The 25,041-nt window shown below is 52.6% G+C and overlaps 11 protein-coding genes across 11 annotated transcripts; 5 read left to right on the top strand and 6 right to left on the bottom strand.

Moving 5' to 3' along the window:
* Window positions 1-237: 237 nt before the first annotated feature.
* On the top strand, window positions 238-895 carry NEUTE1DRAFT_97669 (uncharacterized protein; the record flags this gene model as incomplete). The annotated part of the gene is made up of 4 exons (XM_009849466.1): window positions 238-258; window positions 332-523; window positions 567-663; window positions 732-895. 4 exons carry the CDS (start codon window positions 238-240, stop codon window positions 893-895), a joined length of 474 nt encoding a protein of 157 aa, XP_009847768.1.
* Window positions 896-1,631: 736 nt separating this feature from the next.
* Window positions 1,632-2,462, bottom strand: NEUTE1DRAFT_36233 (uncharacterized protein; the record flags this gene model as incomplete). The annotated part of the gene is made up of 3 exons (XM_009848840.1): window positions 1,632-2,199; window positions 2,232-2,235; window positions 2,372-2,462. The coding sequence occupies 3 exons, from the start codon at window positions 2,460-2,462 to the stop codon at window positions 1,632-1,634; spliced, it is 663 nt and encodes a 220-aa protein (XP_009847142.1).
* Window positions 2,463-3,020: 558 nt separating this feature from the next.
* On the top strand, window positions 3,021-4,421 carry NEUTE1DRAFT_75644 (uncharacterized protein; the record flags this gene model as incomplete). The annotated part of the gene is made up of 1 exon (XM_009849465.1): window positions 3,021-4,421. One exon carries the CDS (start codon window positions 3,021-3,023, stop codon window positions 4,263-4,265), a length of 1,245 nt encoding a protein of 414 aa, XP_009847767.1.
* Window positions 4,422-5,758: 1,337 nt separating this feature from the next.
* NEUTE1DRAFT_127361 (uncharacterized protein) lies at window positions 5,759-6,862 on the bottom strand (the record flags this gene model as incomplete). Its single annotated transcript, XM_009849464.1, has 2 exons — window positions 5,759-6,650; window positions 6,754-6,862. 2 exons carry the CDS (start codon window positions 6,791-6,793, stop codon window positions 6,082-6,084), a joined length of 609 nt encoding a protein of 202 aa, XP_009847766.1.
* A 714-nt stretch (window positions 6,863-7,576) lies between these two features.
* On the top strand, window positions 7,577-9,952 carry NEUTE1DRAFT_75638 (uncharacterized protein; the record flags this gene model as incomplete). Its single annotated transcript, XM_009849463.1, has 2 exons — window positions 7,577-9,313; window positions 9,377-9,952. 2 exons carry the CDS (start codon window positions 7,577-7,579, stop codon window positions 9,842-9,844), a joined length of 2,205 nt encoding a protein of 734 aa, XP_009847765.1.
* A 1,069-nt stretch (window positions 9,953-11,021) lies between these two features.
* Window positions 11,022-11,339, bottom strand: NEUTE1DRAFT_134525 (uncharacterized protein; the record flags this gene model as incomplete). Its single annotated transcript, XM_009849462.1, has 1 exon — window positions 11,022-11,339. One exon carries the CDS (start codon window positions 11,337-11,339, stop codon window positions 11,022-11,024), a length of 318 nt encoding a protein of 105 aa, XP_009847764.1.
* A 1,412-nt stretch (window positions 11,340-12,751) lies between these two features.
* Window positions 12,752-14,994, top strand: NEUTE1DRAFT_75635 (uncharacterized protein; the record flags this gene model as incomplete). Its single annotated transcript, XM_009849461.1, has 5 exons — window positions 12,752-12,828; window positions 12,894-12,961; window positions 13,029-13,034; window positions 13,095-13,720; window positions 13,815-14,994. 5 exons carry the CDS (start codon window positions 12,752-12,754, stop codon window positions 14,304-14,306), a joined length of 1,269 nt encoding a protein of 422 aa, XP_009847763.1.
* Window positions 14,995-15,237: 243 nt separating this feature from the next.
* On the bottom strand, window positions 15,238-17,470 carry NEUTE1DRAFT_56949 (uncharacterized protein; the record flags this gene model as incomplete). Its single annotated transcript, XM_009848960.1, has 2 exons — window positions 15,238-16,638; window positions 16,698-17,470. The coding sequence occupies 2 exons, from the start codon at window positions 17,468-17,470 to the stop codon at window positions 15,363-15,365; spliced, it is 2,049 nt and encodes a 682-aa protein (XP_009847262.1).
* Window positions 17,471-18,741: 1,271 nt separating this feature from the next.
* On the top strand, window positions 18,742-20,101 carry NEUTE1DRAFT_134522 (uncharacterized protein; the record flags this gene model as incomplete). The annotated part of the gene is made up of 4 exons (XM_009849460.1): window positions 18,742-19,069; window positions 19,254-19,285; window positions 19,349-19,991; window positions 20,070-20,101. 4 exons carry the CDS (start codon window positions 18,742-18,744, stop codon window positions 20,099-20,101), a joined length of 1,035 nt encoding a protein of 344 aa, XP_009847762.1.
* A 458-nt stretch (window positions 20,102-20,559) lies between these two features.
* Window positions 20,560-22,051, bottom strand: NEUTE1DRAFT_143904 (uncharacterized protein; the record flags this gene model as incomplete). The annotated part of the gene is made up of 5 exons (XM_009849459.1): window positions 20,560-20,829; window positions 20,994-21,155; window positions 21,280-21,333; window positions 21,536-21,606; window positions 21,820-22,051. 5 exons carry the CDS (start codon window positions 21,890-21,892, stop codon window positions 20,560-20,562), a joined length of 630 nt encoding a protein of 209 aa, XP_009847761.1.
* Window positions 22,052-22,632: 581 nt separating this feature from the next.
* NEUTE1DRAFT_115750 (uncharacterized protein) lies at window positions 22,633-24,555 on the bottom strand (the record flags this gene model as incomplete). Its single annotated transcript, XM_009849458.1, has 5 exons — window positions 22,633-23,402; window positions 23,465-23,966; window positions 24,082-24,107; window positions 24,176-24,260; window positions 24,466-24,555. 5 exons carry the CDS (start codon window positions 24,477-24,479, stop codon window positions 23,259-23,261), a joined length of 771 nt encoding a protein of 256 aa, XP_009847760.1.
* Window positions 24,556-25,041: the final 486 nt, after the last annotated feature.

Below are 25,041 nucleotides of genomic sequence, written 5' to 3'. Positions count from 1 at the left end.
TGCAGCTTTCTCACGGGGAAAGTTTGAGCTTTAGATGGCAGGCAGTCAATTTGATGCTGGAGCTTGAGCACAAATCATTTACCAAGTCTTCAATCAAGCATCTATCTAAGTCCTCAATTAAACATCTATCCATGCCCGGTCACTTTGCTGGTACGAAGTTGCCTCGGGAAAAGGATGCCCAGATTATATGTTCGTCCCCACATGCTGGTGAATAAAGTGCTAGAGGTGGCAAAAGAGATGGAAGCTGCACAAAGAGCTGTAAGGCAGCGGTATCATTCCACTTTGTAGCATGATCTCCATTCAAGCTGCTCGGTACACTACGTCCTGACAGATATGCACGCTCGGCCAGGGACAGGGTTTCGTGGATGGCTTTTGGTGTCGCGAAAATGGTGGCTCGAGATTGTGCCATACCAGAATCGACTCAATTCACACCTTCGTCAGAAAGCCCCCAACTGGTCGCGCGAAGTTACTAGGAACCCCCAAATCAATCTTTTCACTTCGTACCTTGAGGAAATCATGTCAAGTAAGTTGCCCTGCCTATATGCAGCAACGCTAATGCACGTAAGCCACTTAGGGTATGTACTAAATATTGTTTTCGCGGCGTTTCCGATGCTTCCGAAGTCGCAGTAGGGTATGTCGGAAGCCCGCCGGGAGGAGATGCTTGTATTCAATGCCGCAGGTAGATCAGATCTACAGCAAGCCTTTCGGTATGGTGGGAAAGGAAGGGAAAGGGAAGGGAAGGGAAGGTAACACAGAGCAAACGTACACAGTGGAGGTGTACGTTATGCTCTTGTCCACTCAGCTTCCCCATGTCCTCTCCTCCATCATCACTTACAACCCCGCCTTGTACGACCAGGGCAAAGCACTTTTGGAAACCAACATTTCGGTTTGCTGAGGCTTAAGCCACCAGAATACCCAAGTCTGCCCACTACATCGATCAGATGGAGATTCTTGATTTCCCATCGCTGACCGGTTCTCTGTGCCATTAATCGTGGTAACGTCTCACCCATTGTCTTCCCATGGCGGGAACTTTGAACCTGACCTCGGCCTGGCAGACTGGACTGGACTCGCCTTGGACAGTACCGCAAGCCAATTAGAAGCCTACCGCACCTTAGAATGTGTGGGTGTCTGGAGCTAACGCGTTCTTGTGCAGCGTAAACAGCTTTAGACGCTTCCAAGTCACAAGCTGCCCGGATCATGGAAGGCAATGTTACATTGATCAGGGCCGGGATGCTACCCTCCTAAACTGAGACATCTGGCGGCTCCTCTTCTCCGCTCTCGTCTTCCAAGAGGCATTCCAAAAGGCGATGGGTCTCATTGCCGGCCTGCCAGTCCAACGAGTCACCTCCTCATCCAGGCCAAAGCGCATCGCCCCTCATACACGACCACTATCTAGCTGAGGGGTTGGAGATCGGATGAAGCGAGTGAAGCTCTGGCCGAGCTCCCTCGTACGTTTCCGACCAACGCACCTCCAGGCACGGTATCTTCCGAGCAGGGAGCTATCTTGCATATCGAGCTCTCTCCTCACCTCGGCTAGGATCGTTTGACTGTTGTGGTTGGGAGGCCAACAAAGCAGAGAGGGTCGAGGAGAGCTCAGAGCTTGGGCTTTGCCCGCCCCAAAGCTTCACAAGTCACAGGTAGCATCCGTCTGTCGTTCCAGTCCATCCACCAGCACAACCTCCTCGGTCTACCATCCTTGAAATCCTAGAGGCGAGCTCTTTTTTGTGTCTTTCCTTTCCTGCTTGCCCGGCCTGCTCAGTCCGCCACGCTAAAATGGGGGTAGCACAGAAAAGCATTAGGTACGGCCATTGTTGCTTGATGTTGTGCCAGAACAGAGGTACCCTCCCTCCGCCTGCTTGCCTCCACCAACGTAGCTTGGCATCCGAGCTTTCGTCCTTCATCATACTCGCCTGTTCACCAGCAAGATTCAATTTCAATTTCAAATCCATTTTTCTTTTCCGGGCTGTGGTTTGACTGTTAGTCCTTGCTTCCAACCAACTTGGAAAGATAACCATGTCTTTTCGCTTCACTTGACCTTCGAGCGCCCCGAACTTCTGCCAGACAGCACACCCTTTGTCTCGATAACTGGCATTCCATTTCTTTTCGAACCCTCCTTCTAAGCTTTTGATATATTTCGGGTGCCCAGACAACCGGGCTCCCAGAAATGTACGATACAGAAAGGCGTATTGTCTTCTTCTTCTACTTGCGAGAGTGAACCAGCCCGGTCACACAACGCTCCGGTTTCGTCCCCAACCAACAAGACGACTTCATTTCAGTTCCCATATCAAAGTAACAACCTCGGCAGGTGTTGGTCACGGGCCGTGTTTGAAGACTGAAAACTGCCTTCAGGTAAGGCAGTCACGCCCCATACCCAGATCATTTCTGTCTGCAACCGATTGGATTGTACATCCATCAACAGACATCCGGGCTGCCAAGCCACACATAGCGGCGGTAGCAGCCATCAAGGTACACAGGGCTGTTGGCATCGACTTGAGGTGCCTGCCCTTTGTGCAACAAGTGGAAGCTCTTTCACCAAGACGCATAGATTTACCTTCCATTCCTGGTATGTCGTCAACCTGGGCACCACTTTCCCTTTGCAAAAACGATCAAGATCATGTCCCTTTTGAGCCTCAGTTGCATCGCACACTCTTGATTCCTCTGCGTGCCTGCTTCAGCATGTTTTCCTCTTCGTCCAGTTTTGCCATTGTCCCTTGACTTGTTGCTGAATCTGTGTTCAAGCGGAAGTGGCGCGGCTGGATTGCAGATGCATGCTCAAGGCTTGGGCAATCGCCCGGCCGCCCGGTCTTTCCATCTCCACGAGGGCCGGAGCTCAGGCCCGGAGTAAAACATCCGTTGTCTCCCGGCCTTGACGCCGCCCAGCTAGTGCTTCCGAGTTCCTTCTCCTGTACCTGCATCCCCTCCTCATCATCCTGCTGAGTTTCTCCCGATACGCTCGTTGCTGTTCTTGATAGTTAACTCGTTTACCAGCGCTAGTCCCCCACCAGAATCACCAGAACGCCATGGACACTCCGTCACACTTCTTTAGCGATTCCTTGGCATACGAGGATTCCAACCCATATCAAGAGGATGACCATGATGTCCCATATGAAGTTCCTCACGAGATCCCCCACGACATCTCTCACGATATTTCCCAAGATGTTCCTCCTGATGTAGGCATGAGCGAAGCCGGGCTTCAGTCGTACCATGTTTTCGATCACAGGCTATCCATCGACCAATCTCCAATATCGGGCGATGGTCCAACGTTAGGGGAGCGGCCGGGGTTATGGGATGGCTTCGCAGAACCCAGCGCCATGGAAACGAATAATAGCCTCTTTGTTGACCCGGGCCTATACGGAGGAAGAGATCAACATGTCAACGGGTTAGAAGGAGTCCGTGATCCGGACAGTATCGACGCAAATACAAGCTGCCTTTCAGATGTCATGTCACAGATTTCCACCCGACGGTCCTCGAGCAACAAAATAAACTCTCATCGATCGTCCAAGTCCGGTAGCACGTCCACGGATATAACGCCGCCGGATCAAGACCCGCCGAAAAAGAGGAAACAGAGGAGCAAAAAAGACCCTGATATGGAAGAGGATGACCACAAGAGGAACAAGTTCCTCGAACGGAATCGATTAGCTGCGAGCAAATGCCGAGAGAAGAAAAAGCTGTACACCCAGGAGTTAGAGGGAACCAAAATCAACCTCGAAGCAAGAAACGTAAGCTTGCAAAGGGAATACAGCATTCTTCTCAGCGAGGTCAGCGATCTGAAGCATCAGTTGATGGTACATGCCAAGTGCAATGATCGCAATATCGACCTGTGGCTTGAAAACGAAGCTCGACGTTTTGTGCAGACCAGTGACGCCTTCGGTCAAACATTTGCCAGTTTGGCACAATCTGGACAGGCTGCGGGCGTCCCTGGGGTACCAGGATCACCCAAAAGCCGACACGCAAGCATCGCTCCAAATTACCCAGCAATGCCGGGGGTCCAGCTCGGTGTTCTTCGACCAGGCGCAGAAGGGCAAGGCGGCGGCGGCGGATTGACATACGGTCAGTCACCGGGCATACTTGCTCCTTCTACAAACACCACTCCTCCAACTCATCAGCAACCAGGTTCAGGTTCGGGGCTATACACACCTCCCGGTGGCGCCAACGGTGGCTACTCGAGCATCAACCCTCCAGGTATGAAAAAGGAGCCGGACATTAACTATGACCACATGCCCGATGACATGTTCAGCGACCAGTCGACTTTCGGCAGCGGATGACGCATGGCACGGCTGACAAGAAGCAAGAGAAAGAAGCGAAGATCTGGAGAAGGGGTCAGCCGTGCTGCTATGACGTGGCTACATCATAATCTTCATACACTCTCGCCGCTTATACTGCAGCATTCCAACAACGATTATAACACTGTTATACCAATGTTTCATTTGTCGGACTCGCTTTTAAAGGCCAAATCCCCGTTCGCGTGAGGTGGTAGTCGGGGTGATTGCGGAGTTTGGTGTTGATGTTTTGGCAGCATACTGCCGCTGCAGCTTTGAAATGGCCAAGAATGGGGGTATTGAGTGGAAGCCGGAGAATAGGGAGGGTACCGCTTTGACGGTATGGAAATTATTCTTGCTTTTGGTCTCTAGCATTCGCTTGCTTGGTCGGTCGGTTTCAAGAGCTCAGGAAGTCATGGAAAAAGCCATTGGTGAGGCAGGTGCATAAGGTGACAAGCTGGATGTGAGTTTGCGATAGAACAAGGCTAAGGTAAAGACGGGAAAAGCGATTATGCCCGAAGTTGGGGAACATGCCCATAAGTACCTAATATAAGCGGATGTACAACAGGCAAAAGGCATGCACATATGTATGATATAATACTCACGATTAGGATGGATGCTTCTGTGTATACGCAATTACACAACTGAAGATTGATGTTAAAAATGAAGGAGAAATTGGCACATGTAATAGAGTTGTTCCATGATCTCTGCCCGAATTAGAAGAGGAAAGATGTTGTTTCTTCAGTTCAAGGGTCTAGCTGACGGGAACCACCTCAGCTTAAACCGGTGGCGTCACGAGGCCAGGATATTGACGTCTTTCTTTTCTTGGGTTTTCCTGGCTCCCCCTTCCCGTGATCTCTTAAAACAGACGAACCGTAACTCGAGTCGGGTGACCGCGCCAGCTGGTTGGTAAAACGAGAGGGGGTAGCTTGATCGGCATTATTGTATCATTGCCCAAGTGCCTAATGCTAAGACGTGAAGATGTTGTCATCGCCCAGCCAGACAAGCAGGCTCATCTACATAGATGGACCAAACGGTTTTTGGGTTACACGTTACTACTCAACTAGGTGTTTGGGGCTTATGCCACTGCCGTTATGTACATTGGTGAGCGATGGCGGGATGTTGGTGAGACGATGGACTCGGCTGGGCATCGATGTGGGAGATTTAGCTTGGCGATCCAATATATCAGCAGGTGTGTGCTTTTGGACATTGACCGATATATTACGTGGCCTTTCAGGTAGTTCTTCCTGTAATCTGAGAGTTAGTCCCGCATCATTACCATATAACATGTTTGCTCTGCTCATAATATCGTGATACTGTGAAGACATATTAGGGATGACTTGAAGAGTTATCGAGACACATCTTTTCACACACTTGCACCTCACCACCAACTAGCAGGACCGATCGGGCATAATCTCCAGTCGGTTGGTTCTTGAAATGTTGCCATGATCGTCAAAAATACTGACACTGATAGCTCAACCCAGGGGCATCATCCTCGCCTGTTCTCAATATTTCCCCTTTTCAGAGTATAGTCACTTTTCCTGAGCCAGGAGGCCGATATGACCCCATGAACCCCTAGATCCTGATATGACATTCATGGACCAAATTCGAAATTTCTCCAACTCGTATCGTAACATGACCCCAGTTTACATGACCCCGACCCAACCCAATATTCGTCGGCGAACCCGGCCGCCGTGGTATATAGGCAAAACAACAGAATATCCCTGAACGCCAGTAACCCATCCGCAACTGTTGATGCCCCTTTTACATCACAAAGAAAAGCCCATCACCCATATCCGTCTTTTCCCGTTGCAGTGCATATTCATAGAATCTCTTCGTCATCATCCTGCATCGCCGGCGCGACAGCCGGTATCGTCGCCGCAGCCATGAGACTCTCGACCGCCGCATTCTGATCCATACCCTCGACATCATCCTCCCACTCGCTGCCATCCTTATCCATATCCTCATCATCATCAGCATAGAACGCGCGAACAGCTTCGTCCTCAGCCCGCTTCTCCATATCCGCCTTCTTCTCCTTCTTTGTAGGCAACTCCTTGCCGATCTCAGCAAGTGCGACCACGTTGACCTCGTCCCACGTCCGCTTGCGCGACTCAATCACTCTGGCCTTGCCGTGGCTCTTGGCCACTTTTGTGGAGGTGCGGTCCATGATGGCCTCGGCACGATCCATGCTCTTTTCTTGCCTCTTGCGCGCCTTGGACGACAGCTGCTTTTTCTTGTTCTTCTTGGTGACGCCGCTGTTGTGGTGGGCAGCCAGGACGGTCGGGCGCAGGTTGACGGATTCCTGGGGAGGGCGGACGGCCTTGAGAGACTTGTCGAGGTCGATGCCGGGAGAGGTTTGGCGGCGGGCGGCACGAGAATGTTTACGGACAGCTGGAAAAAGGCAACGTGGTGTTAGATTAAGTAGTTACTGCACGGTGGAATGGTGATTGATGGGTTTTGTTAGTTTGAGAATGGGGGAGGGGGGGCGCATTACCTGCCGCCTTGTTGGCCTTTCCGATAGTTCCCTTGGCCATTTTTTTTTCTAAGACTGATGATTCTTGTTTGAAGTTGAAGAATCTGTCAGTTCAAGGTGCATACCCGGTGATGTATCGCGAAAGGTGGTCACGGTGAGACCCTTCAGCCCTTCGACCCTTCCAATGCAGTGGGGGCTTCGTTTTCGGTGGATGGGGCGTGAAGTTTGGATGTCACTTGGGAACTTTTTTTTCGACCTGCAGCTTCCACTGCCCCACGCGTTGCGCCAAGAGTTCTATGGTTGGACCGGCGAGGACAGGAGTGCCTGACCTTTGTTCCGTGTATGGCCCACTTAAAGGGACCAAGGAGCCGGGGCAGGCTCGAAAGAGGATAGCGTCACCTCACCTGGGCTAGCGGTACCTCTTAGCGAAAGTCACAAGCAAAAGGTGTCCGTCAATTCTTTCCCGTCGTCCACTTGCTCCCCCAAATTTCCAGCTGTCGAAACGCAACAGTACACTACTGTAGCTGCCGACTCCCCAAGCACCCACCTCCGATCCCGTCCTCGACAACACTCAATTCAAAAGAGACGTTACTATCCTTGACGCACCCATTTTCCAACTACTCAAACAGCCCGTTTCTGGAAACGTCATGGAAGCGACTTGCACCCGATTTCGTCGTCAGCACTACCGTTTGTCAAGTCTTTGAAGCGGCCGACTGAGGCACCAAGACATCGGAGCTTTCCACGCGACCATTCCGCCTTCTCCTTCTCAGCAGCTTTAGCTTCAATCGCATCGACGACAGGAGTCCCCCGAGGTCTTCCCCCACTATCTCTTTCCCAAGTAGCTATGAATTCAGATACCAGACGCATACAAAGCCACCACCCACATCGGGCCCCCGGCCATCCCAAGAACTATTATCACGCCTACCCAGCTGATCGCCAACTCCGGGACTACGTAACCAGCCCGACTATTATCGTCTCCGTCATCCTCCTCTTCTTATCCGCCCTTTATCAACTATTATTCAGCGATCGGAACACTCGTACACGCTTAAAGAACATTATCTGGGCCCGCGTGGTCGATATCATTCCGGCCACTCTACTCTTCAAAGTCGACGGCTTCCTCAACCCGCCACTGTTCCCCAGGCCTATGACGCCCGCAGAAATAGACAACTCGCATGAAGCCAAAAGTCAAGCTCTGGGAAGGATATTGGGTCTGGACAAGCCAGGAGGCGTCATGGAATCCGTGACTTCGGCTGGGCTCAAGGGCCTCAGCACCTTGTCCAGCGTTGGCTGGAACTTCAAAAACAGCACTTCAGATCGTCCGGCAGGATTAGGGAACAATGACAACTCATGCTACCAGAACAGCATTCTCCAGGGCCTTGCTTCGCTCCAGGGCTTGCCCGAGTACCTGGCCCGGGTATCTCAGCTGGGTAGCAACGCCAAGTCGACGATGCCGACCACGCAAGCAATGGCTGGGCTCATCGCAACACTCAACGACAAAGCCAACTATGGGCGATCTGTGTGGCCACCCAATGTACTCAAGAACATGAGCACGTGGCAGCAGCAAGACGCGCAAGAGTACTTTTCAAAGCTGCTGGACCAAATCGACAGGGAGGTGGCCAAGGCTACAGCAACCTACAAGAAGTCCTTGGCATATGACGGCGATCTACCGCAGGACGACGGCGTAAGCAGCCACCACAGTGATGATAGCGGCTACCATAGCTCCAGTCAAAGTTCATCTGTTCCCGACATTCAGCTGTCTAGGAATCCACTCGAGGGGCTCATTGCCCAGAGGGTAGTTTGTGTTAAGTGCAATCACTTTGAAGGGCTGACAATGATCCCCTTCAATTGTTTGACTCTTAACCTTGGCTCTGGACAACTTGGCTATGACCTTTACGAGAGGCTGGACTACAATGCCCGGGTTGAGTTTATCGAAGGCGTTCACTGTCCCAGGTGCTCACTGCTCAAGATGCAACAGAAGATCAAGGGTCTGATAGGGATGGTCGCAACCGACGAGGCCAGAGTTTCGGAGTTTCGTGAGAGGTTAGCCGCGGTAGAAGAGGCGCTTGAAGAAGATATGCTTGACGACAAGACGCTAGCTGAGAAGTGCAAGGTTCCGGCTAAACAGCGAGTTGAGTCGACCAAGACAAAGCAGACGGCAATTTCTCGGCCACCCAAGAGCTTGGTTATTCACATCAACCGGTCCGTCTTTGACGAGAGGACAGGCTACATGTACAAGGACAGTTCCGCTGTCAGGTTTCCCAGCATACTTGATCTAGGACCTTGGTGCCTCGGAAGCGCGAAGAAGCGGGCTGATCTGGAAGGTTCAAACGGTGTCCTTCCGAGCTCGACCAGTAATGGCGAGCAAACGGCTGAAGATGAGGAGAAATGGAATGTTGAGCCGACGGCCTCCATGGTGGCGGGCTCCCAACGCCCATCCGCCCTAAGCGGGCCACTCTATGAATTACGCGCCGTTGTCACGCACCAGGGACGGCACGATAGTGGCCACTATGTCTGCTACAGGAAGCATTATGTCAGCCCTCCTGAGAAGGAAAACCAGCCTGAGGCACCGCCGCCACAGCTTGTTGCCGATGATGAGGTGGCCGCTCCGAAGATCCAGACCCCGGACCAGAAGTCGATAAGCGAGCCAAATACCACGGACGAAGAAGACGCCCCAACTCCTAGCTCGGAAGATGACGAGAAGACACTCATGCGCGAGGACGAAGAGGAAGCCACCTCGCAATGGTGGCGACTTAGCGACACCGACGTCTTTAAGGTAGATGAGGAGAATGTGCTTGAAAGAGGGGACGTCTTTATGTTGTTCTATGAGTGTGTCGAACCGGAAATGGTACGGATACCAGAACGGGAAGTAACAAGGACCCTATCTCCTCAAGCCGAACTTGGCAACCATGTCGATGACCAGTCAGAATCGGTCACGCTGGTTGGGTCAGAGAAACCGGAGGATGTGGAGATGGTCAAGGCCGAGGCTCCGGAGGCTGGGAAGGATATGACAACACCGACTGGGACGGTGGCGGGTCAATCGCCGGACACAAAGGTCCAGGTCCAGCATGCGGACTCGGTTGCGGCATCGGGGGGCATGGAGCAGGTTGATTAGGACTTGGCCTACCTGTACACAAACTCGGCTCCGATTTATTTGTCCTCGGGTCCTTTGAGCCGGTGGCGTTATAAGCGGGGGTATGGCATCGTGAGGAAGACTTGTCCGAAGTATCTTCATAAAAGGCGTCAAGGTCCGGGGCGTGTTTTTTCTGCATAGCGAGACGGCGTTCAGGATGGAAATGGACGGATGCCGAATGCCCAAGCGTCACGTCAAGGGTTCATGTAGTTCTCTCCAGGCACGGGTTTTGCTTTAGTCTAAGTGTGAGTAGAAGTAGGGTAGAGCAGGAGTTACAGCAGTAGTACGAACAGCGATTTGATGTAACTGTTTTGGCCATAAACTCGGCGCTGACTTGATGTCTGTGGTTCATCTCATAATCGAGCTCCTTGCTGCGAGCGATGCTCGAGTACATCGATACCTATTGTGTGACGCGGTGGAGTGTCAATGGACCGGGTCCACAAGCCAGGGGGCGAATAGGAGTCGTTGAGGGCGGCCTCCATGCACGTCAAAATGTTCAGGCACCAGATCGGCGCAACAAAAGCGTGCATGTGATGGGCCTTTCAAGTCGGAGTTTAACTACGATCAACTTTTAGACATTGATATTCTAGTGTACTGATAGGCGATGGGAAGGAGAACCTCACGACTTCGCCATAACATTTGTTGTTTAGAAATGGCCAGTACACTACCCAAGGAACGGGCGAGAACTGTGGTGACAAAATTAATGGGACAAGAACATGGCCGGGATTATCCACTGCCCCACCACGCCCACTGATTATGGTCTTCTTGGCTGCTTGTTGGCCTGTAGGGCTGTAACCTTGCAGCACTTCAACCTGACGCCGTCAAGTTGATTCTCGGCAGGAGGTCGGGTCCCGTTGAATGTCATCATTGATATGATATTCCTATGGAACCCTTCGTTTATGAAAACGGGAAGCAATCGGGACGGCACCGGCCCGTCAGCGTTCAGAGCGTTCCCTCACCAGCCACTGATCGGGCCTACTAACCTCTAAGGCACATTCGGGACTCGACGGAAGCATCGTCGCCCCGCCACCACCCACTGGCTGTTACGGGCATACAATATCAATTTACTGGGGCGTTGCACTCCTTCGTTACACCAAAAGAGATTTGGATTTGGTTTAGTGTACCTTCACAGATTCACATTTCACAGCCACTCGACAGATCAGGCACGGGAGGTGTTGCTGGGTTCGAGACGTTTGTGCTGACCAGGGTCAGGGATGCCTCGGCCCGACCAATGATCTGCTGTCTTGGCCTTTGTAGGTCTAAAAAGGGACACCTCGTAAAGCTTGGTTTTAGGTTGAACGGAACGGAGCCTGGACCTCCCTTGCCAGCCTAGGTGCCCTGTCAGGATCCCATCCAGTTGGTTCTGCCCCTTGCGCTGAGGCTGAGGCTGCTGCTGCTGCTGCTGCTGCTGCTGCTGCTGCTGCTGCTGCCTGTTGAGCCAGTGCTTATTCTTGAATACTGTCACCCTCCCCCACATGTTTGATTATGGAGTTGAGGTTGCTGTTACGGCCCATCCCCGCTGTTACGGCCCATCCCCGCTGTCACTGTCAGGCAGTGTTTGACAGCAGCTCAGCAGTTACCCGGGCTGCTTCACTTTCCCCGGCCCCCCAGCTCTTGACAAATCCATCAATCATTCACACATCCGTTCATCCCGTCTCAATTCTAGTCTCCAGTCACACTCCCACCACCATCCGCGTATCTGTTCGCTCCCCATCATCTATATCTGGAGTCGGCAATAGCCGTAACGTTCTCAAATCAAGCAAGGGAAACCGGCATCATCATCATCATCAACAACAACGCTTTCGGCAGAAGAAGACAACCAGTCTCATCTTGAGACAAAAAGTACCTCTCTACTTCTCGCCAGGCTCCTGGCAATCAATCAACCGCACACACTCCCAAGCCTCTCTCCAATTGGACGACGGGTTGGGGCCAGAGTCCCGATCTGCTTACTCTGCGCCAGTAGCTTGGCCTCGGCAAGGCCAGATATTGGCAGGGCGCAGGGGAGGAAGAAGTGGAAGGGAAAAAGAAAGAAAAAGTAATAAATAAGAAAAGGCCCCCAGGAACAAACCGTTTTGGGACTGTGTGTGGACTTTGTGGGGTGTGGACTGCATCGTGAAAGTGAGACCCTGCGTCAAACAGCGAGCTGGAGCCCACTCCTTTGCGGACCACGGCACAGCCAACCGCTCACCCATTCAGCTGGTCTTCTGGCCTCTCCTCCATTCCCCGTTCCCGTCTCATTTTGGAGCGTGTCTGAGAACTAGAAACATACAGAGCCAAACAATTCCAGTGCCACTCGTTTACAGTCACATTTGTCTTCTTGGGCCAAAACACTTTCCGACCCTGCGGCACGGCACCGTGAACGGCACAGCAACGGCTATCTTAGCCTTCCAGCAGGAAGACCCTTCAGCTGCTTCCCCTCCCCCAGTCGGGTCTTCCCGATCCTGCTCGACGTCTTCCCGTTCTTTTTCTCCATCCTGTCCCTTCTCTCTCTGCAGGTTGATCAGCTCAGCATCCTCAGCCAGTCCTCTCTTTCTCTTGGGATCCTTCTTTGACCAAGGGGGTGTTGCGCGCGCTTCAGTCAGTGTGCGGCTCACCTTGTTCAATACCTCTTGTCCACTCGACATCGGCAGCACAACCGATCAATCGGAAATTGGGTTTTGTTGGCTTTGATCTCTTGGATCTTCGGGATATCGCCACGACTTTGGCAGTTCGCAACAAGCTGTTTTTGTTTGGGTTGCGTCCGGGATTCACGATCAGATACACGATATACATCATATTACTCGCTCTGTCGACAAACTGATCTTTCGACGTGGCCATCACTGACCTTGCCTCACCTTCGTTAATAATCCATCTACCTTTCGTTCACCAACAACCCAGTCGTCAATCATCATGGCCGATGATGTCGAAACCCAGGCTGAGAAGGCCCAGCCGGTTACGCGGTCGATTCATCCAGTCTTTTATATCGCGTAAGGATTTTGCCTTCCACGCCTTCACACATGGGACCCGCTATTGACCACTCGACCTTTGACAGGAGTTGGATATTCTTTTCTAATATCACCATTCTCTTCAACAAATGGTTGCTTGCTCCAGACAGGTTTAGTGAGTGCACACATGCCCTTGCACACATGTACACATCCTATAGGAACCATACTGACTCTTATAATAGGTTATCGTATGTTGAATCCGTCACCGCTTTCATTAACCGGAGCCAACTGACCATGAAACCTCGCAGCCACTATCCTAACATGTTGGCATCTCATCTTCGCGACCATCGCCACCCAAGTCCTTGCCAGGACAACCACCCTCCTCGATGGCCGCAAGAGTGTCAAGATGACGGGCCGTCTTTACCTGCGCGCCATCGTTCCCATCGGCTTTCTCTTCAGCGGAAGTCTCGTCTGCAGCAACATGGTCTACCTCTACCTCAGCGTCGCCTTCATCCAGATGCTCAAGGCCGCCGCGCCCGTGGCCGTCCTGCTGACCGCCTGGGTCTGGGGCGTTGAGCAGCCGTCGCAGTCACGGCTGATTAACGTTTTGTTCATCGTCTTTGGCGTTGGGCTTGCCAGCTTCGGCGAGATCGCTTTCTCGCTCACCGGGTTCCTCTTCCAGCTCGGCGGGATCGTGTTCGAGGCCATGCGGCTCATCATGATTCAGGTTTTGCTCAAGGGCGATGGTCAGAAGATGGACCCGCTCGTCAGTCTGTACTACTTTGCTCCCGTCTGCGCATCGATGAACTTTGTCGTTGCGTTGTTTACCGAGTTCCGCTCTTTCAACATTGCTGATTTGTACAACACGGGTCTTTGGTGTCTTCTCCTAAATGCCGTAGTGGCGTTCATGTTGAACATCAGCAGTGTCTGTCTTGTACGTTTTTTTTTCTTCTCTGGATTTCCTTCCTTGTACTTGATGTCGTCTATCCCCTCTCTTATCCGCTAACACTTTGACACCCAAAAAATAGATTGGCAGAACCTCCGGCCTTGTAATGACCCTCACCGGTATCCTCAAAAACATCCTTCTCGTCGTCGCCTCCGTCATGATCTGGCAGACCTCCATCACCCCCCTGCAGTTCCTCGGCTACGCCATCGCCCTCGCCGGGCTCGTCTACTACTCCCTCGGCCGCGACCAGATCGTCGAGATCGCTACCCAGTTGTGGACCTTCCTACGGGGCGTGTGGGAAAACTCGCCGGCCTACTCGTCTGTCTCTTCCTCGTCCTCGGACGAAGGAAATGGTCAACAACAAGGAGGTGGCTTGCCGTCGGCGGTCCGGCGAGCCCTGTTGATGGGGCTGGGCGTCATGGTTGTCGTCATTTTGGCGGCTGGGTATATCTACAGTGGCGCTGACCCAAGTGGTGGCGGGGGTGCGGTGGGTGTACCCAGGCCGCTTGGTGGTGGTGGTGGTGGTGGTGGTGGGGACGCGAGCAGTGTTAAACCAGTTCAGGTGGCTTCGTGAATTAGTGGGAAAGAAAATTGGGCGGTGATGGAAATTGTATGGGGAACTTAACAAAGGACGAAAGAAAGTATCGGGCAGCCAAACGACCAGGTTTCTCGAAGAAACGAAACGAAAGAGGACAGACTGCGACGACTTGGGCAATCTGTCCATGGCCTCCGTACTGATTCTTCAACGAAGAGACGGATATTATACATGGTCGGGACTACGGAAAAATTGGGTGTCTAAGGGAAGGAATATTTGGAAACACAGGGCTGGCGGGTTTGGGTATAATGATACAACATCAACAACAGAAAATAGAAGCAAGGAACTGGGCGATTTCCAACCCGGGTTCGCGAAGAATAGGACACTACAACAACAATGACATGAAACGAGCGAGCGAACAACGTCATTGATCAATCGAACCGACAAACCAACTAGGTGCTAATATATGCCTGCTGTGCTACTAGTGTACTGGTTTTCGACAGGAAACAAAGTGATTGAAGTGAGCGGTCGAAGGATGGTCCTTAGACGGCAGCCATGTTGTTTTGTTGTGGGTTTGATGTATACTACACTGCAGTTACCAAACTTGAAGTTGCTGGGATTCAGTGGACATTTTTGGTTGATACACTTGCTCTTGCTGTTGGAAGTGATGGATTCCACAATAAGAGTACAATCGTAGTAGTAGTGGTGGTGGTGGTGGTCATAATAGTGTGAAAAAATGGGGGAATATAACAGTTTTTCAGCAAACGCTGTGGCGTGGTTAATCGTTGGCTTTGAATCTGGTTTGCTGAAGAAATATATCAGATAAGCAAGAGAAATGGCGTCCTACGAAATTTAACTCAAACGTCTTTTGACATCTCGAACAACGTTAGGACGTGCAAATATACTGTCTAGATGGGACTCCGTGTCTCGATGGGAACGTCGAATCACCGAATGCCGAATACACAAGATTCGAAACCATCAATCATCAAATCTTAGTCTGTATTATACACTCTAGTATGTGTCTTAATTTAAACATCAAATTTCAATACGCCCCCTTTTGATATCCCCCTCATACACCTAGACACCACAATTCTTTCATTTCTTCCCCTTCTTCTTCTTCTTCGCACCACCCCCTCCGCCACCTCCACCACCGCTACCAGCCGGGTTCGCCTTCTCCACTTTCAAGGACCCAGCACCGCCGGCGAGCTCCAGCGTCTCCTCATCGCCCTTGACATAGCCGCCCTGCGTCGCCTCCTGCGCCCGCTTTTTACCCTTCCGGCCCTTGGGCCGGTAGCTGCTGCGGTCGCGCAACGGCAGCCACCGCTCCGGGTCGGGCTGTTTGGCGGGGTCATAGTTCTTCGGCAGTTTCCTCTTTCTGCGCTGCTTTTTCGCGGCTTGCTGTTGTTGTTTCTGCTGTTCGCCCGTAGTCTCGCCGTCGTCCTCGCGGGCGCGCTTCTTGCCTTGTTGTTGTTGGTGGCTAACGACGGGGAGAGCGGCGACTCCGGCGTCAAGAAGGGCGGAAACATCCACGCCGGCTGTGAGCTTCTCGACGGGCGAGAGAGCGCCGAGGTAGGGCTGCACCTTGGCGAAGTCGCTGGTGGCGAAGCTGGCGATTAGACCCGCTGTAGCGGTACGGTCGTCGGGCTGGGCGGCTACCAGGTGCGTGAAGGCCTCGCCAGCGGTGCTCAAGTCGGAGGGGTGCGTGGAGCGGAGCAGCTCGATGCCGGCTTCGCGCAGGAGAGAGTCGCCGCTGCTGGCGGCTTTTTGCTTGGATTGCCAATGCGAGGCGGCCTTGGCAAGTTCGGACCGGACGGCGGAGTGACGGCCTTGTTGACGGTAGAGTGCAACGGCGAGGGCGACGAGGCCGGGGGCGAAGCGCACATCGGCGTTGTTTTCGGATGCTGTGGCGGCCTCGAGGCGCTTGAAGAAGGCTTCGAGGAGGTTGAGCGCCTGAGCGGGGTTTTGGAGTTGAATGTAGAGTTGGATGACGGTCAGGAGGAGGCCGACGTCGGTGGGCCTGGTCTCGAGCAGAGGGAGGATGCGGCGGAGAGCTGTCTTGCCAGTTTGAAGCTCGGAAGCAGCTGCGGCGTTGAGGGCGCCTAGGTCGCACTTGCTGGACGAAATGGTGGGTTCGGCCTCCTTGGACAAGATCTTGGCGGTCTTGCTCTTGACGCCAGCGAACTTTTGCGCTTGGAGCTCAATGATGTACTTGTTGCGGCGGAAAATGGTAGCCTGCTCCTCGAACAAACGGTCGTTCCCGGTTACTACTGGGAGGGTGTCGGCGAGCCGTTGAGCCATGTATGGGTTGCTCTCGGACTTGAGGATCAGCGCATTGCTTTGGGCAATGGCTCTGGTTGATGCGTCCGAGATACTAGAAGATTCAAAGTCAGAGTGATGTTCACGCTGCCAGAGCTCCCAGATAGAACTTACTCAGAGAGTACAACTTCCTCATGGAACCTCGCAGCCTCTTCCAGGTTACCAAGCTTCGTAGCAACGTAGGCTTGCTGTACGATGATGGGCGCCAGTTCTGCCTTCTTGTCCTCCTCGCTCAAATCTTCTGAAGCTTCGCACAGATCCCTGGCACGCTTGAACAGAAAAGCAGCCTTGGCGAAGTCGCCCTGGGCTATGCTGCCGCAAGCAGCGTTGTATGCCGTCTCAAAGACCTCGAGCTCATCCCTACTGAGCTTCTTGTGTTCCTCCGATACGGCCCAGCCTTTGCCCTGCATCTCTAGTTGCGAGTAAGTCGCCAGAATATTGATGCGCAAGTCGTTCTCCTCGCCGTACATGGCATCCTCTACGTTCTCGGCCATTTCCTGATACAGCTCGGCAGCCTTGTCGAACTTCTCGGCACGGTAGGCGACCTGGGCGGCAAGGTGCTTCATACCGCGGGTATTGATTCCGGTGGTCTCCAGCAACTGCTCGGCAGCCTCAAGCTCGCCGGTCTTGTAGAGCGCATACGCCTTCTCCATGACGCAGGTCTTGTCGAGGGCGGCGCCTCCTTCGGCAATGGCACGGAGAGCATCGTCGAAGCGATCGAGTTTGACGAGCGCAACAACGCGGGTGTGCCGGGCGGTGGTCAGGTCGGCCGGGTTGCCCTTGGCGGCTTTGATGGCGGAATTGGCGAGCTTCAGAGCTTCCTCATGGTCGTCGATGCTCGTCCCACGAAGGAGGGAATTGAGGGCGGCGATGGCAGAGTCTGACATGGTGGTGGCCGCTCCTGGGGGAGTTGAGCGTGGATGTTATAGGCTAATGCTGATCATGTGCCAGTCGGTATTGATACTAGTAGTATGTACCCGGTTTCTGGTCGAAGGGAACTGAAGTGCAGTCGAAGGGAGCCCGTCGGTGACGTTTCGCAGCTGAGTGTCAGCCGAGGATGGTGTCGCGGTGGTTGTTGGGCCCCGCAGCTTGGATGTTCTAGGGTTCAAGTTCAGTTGTTGAAGCACCCCCTGTCACGATTGTTCTTTGGCCTCCGCGTCGCGCTGTGCTTCGCTGTCAAGAGGCTCAATTGCGGGGCTCCCACCTGTGGATGGGACCAGGATTTTTTTGGGATCCTGTGTGGGGTCTGGGGTGTGCCGCGGGACCGAGTGGCCCAAGCTTCCAAACACAGCGCCGGTGGGGGGGTGCGAGCTTCCACAACCTCAAGACTCGGGTGACTTGGCATTCTTCGTCTCTTCACCACGATGCTCTGTCATGTTAAATATCATCAGTACCTAGGTTCAAACTACTAGTGCCAACCATCACCAAATGTTCCCACGGTCCCCTGAACAGGAAATAGGAATGGGATCAGATATCATGCAAAACCACATTGAATTGCAGCCAGCCACTGCCAAGAACCCCGATCTCAAACAATTCCACAGTTGAACGACTGCTCGAGACAACACAGCTTCCTTCTCTGCCTCCCCAAAACTTTCCCTTCTTCCGCGCAGTCCGACCAATCCAGGTGTAGGGAGAGCAAGCAACCGGCGGGATGGGCGGAGGGCGGTGGATTCAGAGTGCATATGTGTTCAAGGGGAACTTGGGGGAGTTGGCGGCCGAAAGGCATGAGTTGAGGCTGTCGTTGCAGCCGACGATGGTGGTGACCAAGTTGGGTGGGTTGAAGAGTGGTTTGGTGGGACCGCCCGAGAGTGGGAGAACCGTTACGCACCGGCCTACCCGAACACGCCGGGGTGCTCCCTTCCGACCTCTCCGGGTCTATAAACCCCGAACGGCGGGAACGAGCTCGGTGTTTGGGCGTACCCACTCGTACACTGAATGACGTACTTGGTCTGTGCGCTAATCGCCCTTATCACTTAGTGGATCTTTATCTGGCTATCAATGACTCAACGACGACTTCCATGCTTCCAGAAGGCGTGAGATTGTGCATTAACCGATCCGTGGTAGTCGGTGATCTTGAAAAGACAAAACCACACCTTCTCTGGCTCAAATCACATCAATATCGAATTTCGAACCACCTGAAAATCAGCACAAGTAAGAAATGATAAAAATAGCCTTCGCCCGCGCGGCCGCCCAGGCCGGCGCCTCAGCAGTTGGAGCCGGAAGAGGATGCTGCGTCAACACCATCCCAACCATCTCAGCCGTCACTGGCGCCAGCGCCACCCTCATGGCCCGAAGACTCTTCTCTTCCGCTTCTGCCGCTACTCCTTCGTCAACAACAACCAACACCGTCCCTCCGGTTGTTTCTACAGTCCCGCTCGTCTATGATCTTCATTCACCGGAGAACCCTACGGTGCCGAATAAGGAGACTCAGCCCATCATTTTCATCCATGGACTTTTTGGCTCAAAGAAAAACAACAGGAGTATCAGTAAGTGAGTAGCCCTTATGCATCGGTTTATGAGCGTTCGGTCTCTTGTTTCCCCCCGATGTTGGACAGATTAGATTTGCTTAATCACATTCGATTCTTTGACACTAGTCTCATCAAACTTGTCGGTCAGTTGAGACTTGATAACTAACTTTGTTTTTCCTTTCAAAATAATAAAGACGGCTAGCCCGTGACCTAGGTCGTCATATCTTCGCTATTGTAAGGGAAATCTGCAATACATGTTAATCTTTGAAAGAAATCAAAACTCTAACCTCATACCAGGACCTCCGCAACCACGGCGAATCCCCCCACGACCCCCGCCATGATTACACCGCCATGTCCGAGGACGTAGCCGCCTTTATCCGTTCCCACGGTCTCAAAGACCCCACCCTCATCGGGCACTCCATGGGCGCCAAAGCCGCCATGACCGTTGCCCTCACGCATCCGGACCTCGTGCAAAATATCATTTCCGTCGACAACGCGCCGGTAGACGCCCGCTTGCAATCGTCCTTTGCTCGGTACATCCAAGGCCTGAAAAAGATTGAAGAAGCCGGCGTCTCCTCCCTCAGCGCAGCCGACAAGATTCTCGAGCCCTACGAAAAAGATCTAGTCGTACGCCAGTTCCTTCTGGGCAACTTGCACCGGCCCCGTGTCGATCCCGGTGGAAAGCCGAGCCCGACGCTGCAGTTCAGGAATCCGTTGGGGATTATTGGCAAGAGTTTGGATCACATGGGTGATTTTCCCTTCAAGGATCCGCATAGGGTCAGGTTCGGTAAACCCGCGCTGTTTGTCAGGGGCACAAAGAGCCATTACGTGCCGGATGAGGTGATCCCGCTAATTGGGCAGTTTTTCCCGCTGTTTGAGCTGGTGGATGTTGAGGGCGGGCATTGGGTTATTTCGGAGAATCCAGAGGCTTTTAGGCAGGGTGAGTTTTCTCTTCTTCTGGGCTGGACTATGATTTGGGTGTGATGTTGGTGATGCTAATGATCCATTTGTGGGACAGCTGTTCTAAAGTTCCTCGAGCCCAAGGAGTAAACAAAAACTCTCCTGTTGTTGACACGGAGGTGAGAGTGTTGTATTAGAGGTATTCGTGGAGGCTATGGATTATCCCCACACAGGACATGACCCGAGCATCCATTTGTTCTCGAGTGGCGGTTGACGACGGTAAAGCATTGCTTCTTGGTCTCCTTCTGGTTCACAAGTACCGGTTTACCAGCCAGTGCTTTCAAAATGCCTGACAAGGTTGAGGACAACATATCATCATGAGACATAGACCTTAGACGATAGAAAGAACAAGCAACTAACATTCTCTTAAGCTTGCGAATCAAGGAAATCTCTAACAAAAATATGCGTTTGTGGCCAATCATAAACATGTAGTCTGGGGGTATCAGAACTCGTTTCTTGTGTGCTGTGTGTTTAAGCAGAGCAGCAACTCCGGCCACCGACGAGCCAGGCTGTGGGTTGGCTGCCAGAAGACATGAAAATGCGTTCCGCTAGCACGAACAAGTCGGAAGGGAGAAGTAGCCGTTGTTGGTGGTGCTGTCAACCACGACCGTCCCGGATCGCCGTTTTGCCGTGGCGTTGGTGAGCAGACCTGGCGTCTGCACGATCTGGTTTACGATTTCCACAAAGGGGCGGCGGACGTTCTCACTGGTCTTGGAACTTGCCTCGCAAAAGCTGGCGCCGTGTTGTTCCGCTAGTGCTAGGCCTTCCTCGGATGTGACCTCCCGGCTGCGAGCTGCTTTGTCAAGTTTTGCTCCGACCTAAATGTGTACTATGTTAGTGATATTTTGTGACTACTTCATCACGGGAACTGATGTGACGGTTGCGTTCATGATGTGGGATAAAAAAGCCAAAAAAGAAGGGGACCAAAAAAAAAAAAAAAGGAAAAAGAAAAAAGAAGAAAAAAGAAAAAAAGGAATCTTACCAGGTACAGAGCAACGTCCTCTACGGTATTAGCTTTGGCTTCGTCAAACCATCGTTCCATGGATATAAAACTTGCTCTGTTGGAAATGTCGTAGACAAGAATAACGCCATGGGCACCACGGTAGAAGCTGGTTGAGAGGGTTCGGAATCTTTCTTGTCCGGCCTGTCATTGTCAAATCAACAGTGACTCACTTGTTAGTAGCAAGCTCATTGAGAGCGTACACATGATGCTTTCAGATTGGGCTTGTGTGAACATGAAGTTCTAAGGAAGGAGTGTTGTTGCTCACCGTATCAAACAGAGTTAACCGATATGGCTTGCCGCGGACCGCAAGTCTTTTGATCTGGAACAATAATAACTGTGTCAGTATACTATTGCAGGATACGTTCCCCAACGACCAAGTGTTGAGGATACTACTTCAGTTCGAATGAGGGTGTGAGATCCCAAAATCTATGAATGACCCTTCAACATGTGCAAAAATATGTGGACAGGTGAGGGCAAATGTGAGTGAGTGGTAAGGATGTAATAGAAGAACAGTAACTCACCTTGAAGTCGATACCAATCGTCGCAGCGGCCGTGTCAGGATCGAATTCATCATCACAATATCGCATGAGTACTGGGGAATTGTCAGAGACCAGCATGCAAAAGTTTAATATTCGGGTGTGTATAAGCCATGTTGCACGAGCTCTTTGTAGCTTAAGAGCATGATGACTGTGCCGTTTGCACCTCTTCCATCGGATGTGAAGGAAGCACTTCATCAAACTCCTTGCCATGCCCACCAAGTGAGGTTAGACGATCCCGGGACAGATGAGAGACCCAAAAGACTTACATGCCGACTTTCCAGCACCTGATGGCCCGATCAATAGGATCTTGAGCGTAGGTAGGGCGTCATCCGAAGCCATCTGGCTGGACGGGGAGCCCACGGGGTCACAGGGATCGAAAAGAGGAGAGGTGTAAGTAAACTGGTCGTCCGTTGTCTATCCTTGCTCCTGTCTATAACGACCTGAGTGCAGATGTTGAAATGACCTGTACTTGGTTCGGAGGTGATGAAGTGATGTTGCTGAGCAGGTCGTTAGAGCAGGTGGCAATTGCGGGGAGTTTCTATGTCGAGGAATGTCGAGGTTGGAGTGGAAGTCGACGGTTGACAGTTGACACAGGTTCCCATTGGAGGGGTCGTTGCTGAGAACTGGCGCAAGCCAAGGGAGGTATAATTGCACGTGTAAGTCCCGTTCTCCAAGCGGGAAGACAAAGATGAAACAAAGTCGCGATGCTCCTTAACCCTGCAATGCTACAATGCTGCGGTACGTCTTATTCCCAGGTCGAAATCCCTTCTGTCGTCAGCGAGTTCGAAAAGTTTGTTGTTAGGTTTGCGTTTGCAAATCTTGAGTTGCTGCCCCCCCCCCCCCCGAAACTGAGAGTGCGCAGAGGTGCGTAGGTACTTCAGTTGTAATCGCCCCGTAGGTAGGTGACTGGCCTGGCTGACAAGTGGAAGCTGCCGCTTTGCACCGACACGCACCCTCATATGACAGTTCCCGTCCTTATGCAAGAGCCTGGACTTTACCAAAAGCCCAAGAGGGCAGGAGGGTTCTCTTGACGGGCCCAGCCCACACATAGCACACCACAAGGCATTGGAGACTCGGGACGTTATCCGTGGTGCGATTCAAATAAGAGGCAATGATCACATATAGTCAAAAAGTCGCACCGTGAATATTGAGCATGCTGGGATTGGCTTTGAACGCACTGATACTACAAAGCACCAAGGGACGCGCGAGGCTGACCTGAACCGCCCACCCGCCTTACATGATGCTGCTGCTGGATCGACTACTCGCTCGGACACCCGTCAACCACGACTTGTGCATCCCTCTCTTATGGCCAACCAAGGGAAATCAGGGGTATATGGGACTCCGGCTGCTTCTCATAACGATTCCTCGTAGCTGAAATTCAGATCCCTAAAACGCCCCACAAGCCCAAGTCAACGACGATTAGAGTGCTTTCGTATCCAGGCAAGGTCTCCCAAACCACGTAGAATTCGCTGAGCTGAGTGTCACCCCTTCTCTAAAAACGACATTTTCAACCATCGCTCGACTTTTGGTCATTTGTGATCGTTTTTTGATTCCCGTTTTCTCATTGTCGGGAGGGTATTCGTTACCTTGACTAATACCATAATACCATGCCAATGCAACGAAGAAGCAAGACCAAAGCCCTAGAGAGGTATTGCCCGAGTGAAACCCATGCCCAGTGCGATCATTCCCCAGTACCGGTAACCCTTTATACGGACTCGAGAACGGTCTCCTTGAACTCACGCTCGACCTTCTGGCCAGCCTCGTCGGAGCCAGACTCGCCGTGGAGAGACATGAGAGCACCGAGGTCGAACTTGGGCTGCTTGAGCAACTTGACCTTGCGGATGTGGACCTGTAGCGCTTAAAGTCAGCTAATCTGCGGTGTCGTCCAAAGTCCTTGGTTACAAAACGTACGTTCTGGAGGGGGTAGATGCCCTGGGTAGCCTTCTCAATCTCGCGGCCAATGACCTCGGGGATGAGCTTGGAGGTGAGCTGGGTGAGGGTGCAGCTGGAAGCCTCGCGCTGGATGATCTCGGTCATCTTGCGGCGGATGGCGCGGATCTGAGAAGAGGCAGCATAGGTGGTCTTCTTAACCTGGTTAGGGCGGCGCTTGGTGAAGGCAATGGCAAAGAGGCGGAGGAGGTAGTCGTCGGTGGTCTTGACGGTGATGTTGGCCTCAATGAGAGTCTGCCACTTGCGGACAAGCGAGCGGAGCTTGTCGGAGGTGAAGTCGAGACCGTGGAAGTTGGTCAGGCAGTTCTTGCCCTGGATCTCATCGACACGGAGCTTGACCTTGCGGAAGGAGTGGTCCTCATCCTTCTGGAGGTCGGCGAGAGAGACCTCGAAGATACGGCCCTTCAGAGCATCGTTGGCGTTCTTGAGACCGGTGGTGCGGTTGACCAGGGTCTTGCCGACACTGAACAAGCTAGTTAGAATACCGTTCTCGCATGATGTGTGTTTGTTGATATCTGGGTCGGGCTGCGTGCGGATTTGAAAGAGATATCGATATGTAGGGCGGGCGGATGGCTTACTCTCTGACGTTGAAAGGCGCAGGGGCCTGGAGACGGGGAACCAGTCAGTTTGCTGTCACCTTGGGACTTGAGATCGCGATCGGTCGAAACTCACCTTGATGCCGTACCAGTCCTTGCGGGCGAAGGGGTCCTGGGTCTTCTTCTTAAGACCCTTCTTGCCCTTGGACAATCTCTTGTTCCTGCACGCCAACACCAATGATTAGCCGCTGCGCTGCTTGTGTGCTGTTTGTTTCTCGATTCGGATCGGGCGATGTTGTCTGTAATTTGCGACCGGAGCTCGTCATCGCCTCGCGACCGCATGACGCCTGCGCGGACCGCTCATTCCATCCATCGCCCGCATCATCGTGGCATCGATTTTGGCAATATTTCGGGGTGACAACGTACTTGCCAACAGCCATCTTGACGAGCACCTGTGCCTAGGGACAAAATGTGCTGCTTGGGGTGGTGATGGAGACCGTGCAATCTGGGACGCGGAGTTTGGTTTTCTCTCCTCGAAGGGTGAAATTGTGTCTGTCCCGTTGTGTGGGCGTAGTCCGGAAAAACTGTGGTGGTGGGGCTTACCAAGACTACAGTCTGATTGGCCCCTCGGACCTTAGGGCTCACAGCCGAGCAGGGGGGCGCCAGCTGATAACGCTTATCGTGGCAAGTCGCTTCCTCCACTCTTGTCCACAGCTGGGTCCCTTGGTTGCCTGGAAGGTTGGACTCGGGGGGACTTTGCTTCCATGACTGCAGAGTGCAGGCACCCTTCTTCTCACTGGAGGAGGTTTTGGCGAGTTGAAGGTTCTGAACCACTCGTTCGTTCATTCTCACCAAACACCATCACCAAATCATCAACCACCTTTCGCCATCACCATCACCATCTCCCCAAAAAGAGAGAAAAAAAAAAAAAAAAAAAAGCACCCTTAGCAGAACCACCAGTGCTCCCACGTTTGGTACAATGCGGCCATGTCATCTCCCCCC

This window comes from Neurospora tetrasperma (assembly GCF_000213175.1).
Source record: "Neurospora tetrasperma FGSC 2508 unplaced genomic scaffold NEUTE1scaffold_1, whole genome shotgun sequence".
NCBI lineage: Eukaryota > Fungi > Ascomycota > Sordariomycetes > Sordariales > Sordariaceae > Neurospora > Neurospora tetrasperma.
This window is presented reverse-complemented; position numbering and strand designations above follow the sequence as displayed.